This window comes from Oncorhynchus clarkii, unplaced genomic scaffold, assembly GCF_045791955.1.
Source record: "Oncorhynchus clarkii lewisi isolate Uvic-CL-2024 unplaced genomic scaffold, UVic_Ocla_1.0 unplaced_contig_463_pilon_pilon, whole genome shotgun sequence".
Lineage (NCBI taxonomy): Eukaryota > Metazoa > Chordata > Actinopteri > Salmoniformes > Salmonidae > Oncorhynchus > Oncorhynchus clarkii.
Window position 1 is genome coordinate 63,825 of NW_027258116.1, and position 6,176 is coordinate 70,000.

Below are 6,176 nucleotides of genomic sequence, written 5' to 3' on the forward strand. Positions count from 1 at the left end.
GATCTATCTAATGCATTATATGGAAAACACTGCAAAACAATATAATAAAATGATTTCCTTTTAAACAATACTTTCACTACCATATCCATTATACAATAGTAGTAAACAATAGCCATCATAACACTAGACAGAGGGGAAGAGGGAGGGTAGAGAGGTCTGGTTTAGTAAGCTATAAACTCTTCGTCGTCGCTGTCATCATCATCATCATCATCATCATAGTAGAGGCTGGTAGGGTTGGAAGGTTCAGAGGTCACTGTGAAGGGAAGACACAGGGTCTGGTGTGGTGGTGCACGTGCTCACAACAGAACACATAACCTCTTTATTGACAGTTCTGGCAGCGTACAGCAGCAACCAAACACAACCCTGTCGCCACGGGAACCTACCATGCCACACAGTCAGAACCCTGTGATGTCATAATAAGATCATTTCAGTGATGTAATAATAGTCTCTGTGATGTCATAATGGTATCATCACGGCACCGTTTTTTGGAAACTCTGTACCAAACATGATCGTGAATTCAGTAGTCATCATAGTAAGTACTTAACAACTAGTTTACAGTTTAGCTTTAAGTAAAAGAAAATATTGCAAAGTAGACAAAATGCATTGCATTTCTACGTAGTTTGTAGTTAAAAAAAGAAATAAAAATAAAAAACTTTGAGAGAACAAAAGGATCAGCTATGTCCAGTCCATATTAAAAATGTCAGAATATGATGGAGAGAACAACATTAGGACAGCCAAATATCATCAATTAACTTCAGGTTAAGAACACTGTTGAACAGGAACCAAATGATTTACCCCCCACCCCTCACACACACAGTCACACACAGGTATCCATACAAAATGTAATACGTCACAAACTCATTGCTATAACACCAGGTGAAAGAAAAAGCTCCCATTGATTTGAAGTAAAGCAGTGTAGTAACAACCCGCCTGTAGGATCATGAAGCATCGTCTCAACACACAGGGGGATGTGGGGGGGGGGGGGCTCTGTACAGTGGCAGGCTAACAACACCACGCTAACCGTTGTTTCAATATGAAATACAGTCACAATATAGTTCAGATCCATCAACACATTGAACAACATTAAAAAACACACACAGTGAGTTACAACAACAGAGAACAAGCAGTTGGGAACCATCAAAACAGAATATTAAATCACCATGACAACTCAAGAGTTAACTGGTTACCAATTCAGAACAGAATATTATCACCATAACAACTCAAGAGTTAACTGGTTACCAATTCAGAACAGAATATTATCACCATAACAACTCAAGAGTTAACTGGTGACCAATCAGAACAGAATATTATCACCATGACAACTCATAGTTAACTGGTGACCAATCAGAACAGAGTTTACACAGTATCGTTAACCACCAGAGCAGAGTTTATAAACAGAGGACAGAGATAGTAAGGAAAATGAGAGTGCTTTGTTACATACGGGTCTGGAGGATCCAGCAGCCATGTCAGAACGGTCACTACAAACAAACAGGAAGAAACAACAACAACAAGTCAACAACCACCACAGACATGGACTAGACAACAGTTTAGAATAGAATAGCTAGGCTGGTCTGACTGGATACTAGTGTGTGTGTGTGTGTGTGTGTGGGGGGGGGGGGGTACTACCGTTTGACTGGATACTAGTGTGTGGCTGTGTGGAGGGGGGGTATTGGAATCAACAGGCAATGGGGGGGTTACTATTTGACTAGATACTAGTGTGTGGAGGTTATTAGTATCGATGGGGGGGGGTTACTATTCGACTGGATACTAGTGTGTGGAGGTTATTAGGATCAACAGGCGATGGGTGGGGGGTTATTACTCATATCATGCAGATAGACACAGGGTCACAATGTCATAGCTACGTACACAATGAACGTTCTGCCCGCTGGTTTGACCCCTCCGATGGGGGTGCGTCTGACGATCACTGATGAGTGTTTGGGGATGTGAACCTCCTCATCAGTGTACTCTATAGAAGCACAAGGTACACAGCATATATCATCAGCACTGTACTCTATAGAAGCACAAGGTACACAGCATATATCATCAGTACTGTACTCTGTAGAAGCACAAGGTACACAGCATATATCATCAGTACTGTACTCTGTAGAAGCACAAGGTACACAGCATATATCATCAGTACTGTACTCTATAGAAGCACATGGTACACAGCATATATATACACACTGGGCACCTTTTGTGTGTGTGTATATATATATATATATATATATACACACACACACACACATACAAGGTGCCCAGTGTGTGTATATATATGCTGTGTACCATATATATATTCAGTACTGTAGTATAGAGAGCCACAAGGTACCCAGTATATATCATCAGTACTGAAGTTTATAGAAGCACAAGGTACCCAGTATATCATCAGTACTGTAGTATATAGACCAGGGAATATATTATATCATCAGTACTGTAGTCTATAGACCAGGGAATATATTATATCATCAGTACTGTAGTCTATAGACCAGGGAATATATTATATCATCAGTACTGTAGTCTATAGACCAGGGAATATATTATATCATCAGTACTGTAGTCTATAGAAGCACAGGGAATATATTATATCATCAGTACTGTAGTCTATAGACCAGGGAATATATTATATCATCAGTACTGTAGTCTATAGAACTGGGAATATATCATATCATCAGTACTGTAGTCTATAGACCAGGGAATATATTATATCATCAGTACTGTAGTCTATAGAAGAGGGAATATATTACATCATCAGTACTGTAGTCTATAGAACTGGGAATATATTATATGATCAGTACTGTAGTCTATAGAACAGGGAATATATTATATCATCAGTACTGTAGTCTATAGACCAGGGAATATATTATATCATCAGTACTGTAGTCTATAGACCAGGGAATATATTATATCATCAGTACTGTAGTCTATAGAACAGGGAATATATTATATCATCAGTACTGTAGTCTATAGACCAGGGAATATATTATATCATCAGTACTGTAGTCTATAGACCAGGGAATATATTATATCATCAGTACTGTAGTCTATAGAACAGGGAATATATTATATAATCAGTACTGTAGTCTATAGACCAGGGAATATATTATATCATCAGTACTGTAGTCTATAGACCAGGGAATATATTATATAATCAGTACTGTAGTCTATAGACCAGGGAATATATTATATCATCAGTACTGTAGTCTATAGACCAGGGAATATATTATATCATCAGTACTGTAGTCTATAGAACAGGGAATATATTATATCATCAGTACTGTAGTCTATAGACCAGGGAATATATTATATAATCAGTACTGTAGTCTATAGACCAGGGAATATATTATATCATCAGTACTGTAGTCTATAGACCAGGGAATATATTATATCATCAGTACTGTAGTCTATAGAACTGGGAATATATTATATCATCAGTACTGTAGTCTATAGACCAGGGAATATATCATATCATCAGTACTGTAGTCTATAGACCAGGGAATATATTATATCATCAGTACTGTAGTCTATAGACCAGGGAATATATTATATCATTAGTACTGTAGTTTATAGAAGAACAGGGAATATATTATATCATCAGTACTGTAGTATATAGACCAGGGAATATATTATATCATCAGTACTGTAGTATATAGACCAGGGAATATATTATATCATCAGTACTGTAGTATATAGACCAGGGAATATATTATATCATCAGTAATACAAAGTGTTTGGGGATGTGGACATCAAACAAAAAAGTTAAATTCACATCTTTCTTCCCTGTGTAAAAAGTCACCCCAGCCTAAACTCTTAGATTGGACTCAACACCTCAACACCTTATGAGTTTCTAGAGATGATAAATATGCTTTTGTTGATGGGGAAAAGTTGTATTTTGGTTCCTCAACAATGAGACACTCAGTCTGCCTGGTCAACGCAGCTCATGCAACAATGTTGATCACAACAATGAGACACCCAGTCTGCCTGGTCAACGCAGCTCATGCAACAATGTTGATCACAACGATGCTGTTTTCACTTTGATTCTTAATGTAAATCCAACAGTGTTGTGTAATTACCGTTACACTTTTATTATTATAATAATGTTTTACATATACAAACAGCTAGCTTGTCATTTCTTCTTAGCAAGTACGGGTCTAAATGTTGTTAGCCGCTAATGCTAATCGCCTGTTAGCCGGCGGGTTAATAGATGTACTGAGATATAGCAAAACGTACTTATACAACCTCATAATAACATAAAATCAGCATGTTGTTTATACAACAGTATCTTCTAAAAAAAAGCAAAGAGGAAAACACAAAGCAAGAATATGTTAGCTACATGAAGTAGCAATTCAATGTAGCCAAAAGATGATATGTTCCCGATGTCCAAAAAAACAGTCTTCAAAGTGGCCGCTATTAACTAAAGAATAATCATTATAATTACACTCCCAACAGTTGACAAGTGTTTGGACTTTAAATCGCAAGTTCAATTGCAACATTTGGTTCAAAATAAGGCCCATATCGTGCAGCCCTCTACACGGCTGCGTGGGAATGATCTCAAATGAGTGCAAGAAAATGGTTTTATAATACTAAATTAAAGGGAAAAAATCAGAATGGAGAAAGACCACCCTACGGGTCAGCGCACTACTCATAAAGCAAATATAGAATTTAAATAATTACAAATATTATTGTATTTTTGGGGAGAGGGGGGTCAAATACATTAATACAATCCAACTTTTGTAATACGTGAGATAGATGTGTATGTGTAATAAATAAATAAATATATATATATATATATATAAATATACACACATACACACACATATATCTATATATATACACATATACCTATATATAGATGTCTATATAGATTATGTTTTGGGCCCATATCCCCGATCCCTACCAGGAAGTACACACCATAAAATCATCGAGAATCTTGGCATCACTGATTACCATCAGCTCGTTGTAGAAACAACATGAACAACTTAACTAGCCCTCGTTAGTTACCTTCACGGGTCTGTGCGTTGGTGATCTGTAGGTCGCAGTCGGTGGCTTTGAGGCGCTCTCTGCCCATAATCTGCCGTTTCAGCTCGGCCAGGGTGATGTGCAGCCCGTCAAAGGTCACGGTGTTGTAGTCCAGTTTGGACGAGAATTTATAATGAACACACGACATTCTCACAACTAATCACTTAAACTCAAACTCAAAAGACAAAGGAGGGGGGAAACAACACGTTAGTTAAGAAATAACAATAACCAGTAGTAGATATGATCTGAGACTGAAGGTGGGGGAAACTACCAGATTATTCTATAATAAGATAATATCGAAGGGAAAACAGGCAATGAACTAATGGGAAGTATTCACAGATAGTCCCTTGTAGCGGTGTGCGTCAAAGACACCAAACTACTAGTAGTGACAGACCGGGACCCGGTCAGTTCGTTAATTAAGTGTCCGGTAAAACAACAAGAAAAAGTACAGTTCCACAAGTGTCCATTACGGTTGTTTGTTTTTTTCACGGTTATTAATACAGTCAGTAAGAGTCTCTCTCGCGGAAACAACGGGCCTTGTAGCTGCGGAAAGCAGCGCGGCACCGGGGTCGCGGTTAGGAGTCCATGCGAGGCCCGTAAGCGTCGCTCTTCCGCCGTAAAACGGCGCAAAGTCCTACAAAAAACAAAATCTTCTTCAATCCGTCTGGGGGGAGAAAAAAAATAATCAAACGTCCAAATAAAATAAAGTCCTTCAAACGATCCTTTTCGGAGTTGCAGTCCACGCAGGAAACGATGTTGATCCTTGTGTGACCTACGATGAGAGAAGGAGATCTGCGGCCTTGGTCCGTGTACCTACCAGTCAAAACAAAAACATTACCCACAGATAACCTTATTTTACACTAACTAGTTAACTGGTTAGAAAACGGCCACTGGAAATAAACACTTTTAATAACCAGTTAGCTTAGGTTTCTTATCCAAAACGACGGTAATTATCTCTTTCTAAACTATAATGTTCGTTGTTTTAAATCCATAACATCCATTTCGACGGTCTTTCAGTTGCTCCTCGTTGTCTTCTGAACATCATGGCGGGCCCGGAAACTGTCCCGACAAGAAAACGGAAACGAGGGTGACGTTCTTCTTTACTGTTCATTGGCGGACTACAATCTCTTTTGTTTGTAATCTATGTATGCTTGTGTTCCCTC

At 38.3% G+C, this 6,176-nt stretch overlaps 1 protein-coding gene across 2 annotated transcripts; it reads right to left on the reverse strand.

Annotated features, from left to right (window-relative positions):
• Positions 1-279: 279 nt before the first annotated feature.
• On the reverse strand, positions 280-6,064 carry LOC139395723 (E3 ubiquitin-protein ligase RBBP6-like). Of its 2 annotated transcripts, none has more exons than XM_071143065.1 (4): positions 4,996-6,064; positions 1,867-1,966; positions 1,345-1,478; positions 280-1,191 (listed from the first exon to the last, which is right to left on the reverse strand). In XM_071143065.1, the coding sequence occupies exons 1-3, from the start codon at positions 5,159-5,161 to the stop codon at positions 1,370-1,372; spliced, it is 375 nt and encodes a 124-aa protein (XP_070999166.1). In that variant the 5' UTR covers positions 5,162-6,064; the 3' UTR covers positions 280-1,191; positions 1,345-1,369. The 2 variants fall into 2 exon arrangements, with proteins under 2 accessions (XP_070999166.1, XP_070999167.1); XM_071143066.1 differs by having other exon boundaries at positions 280-1,243.
• Between the last annotated feature and the right edge of the window lie 112 nt (positions 6,065-6,176).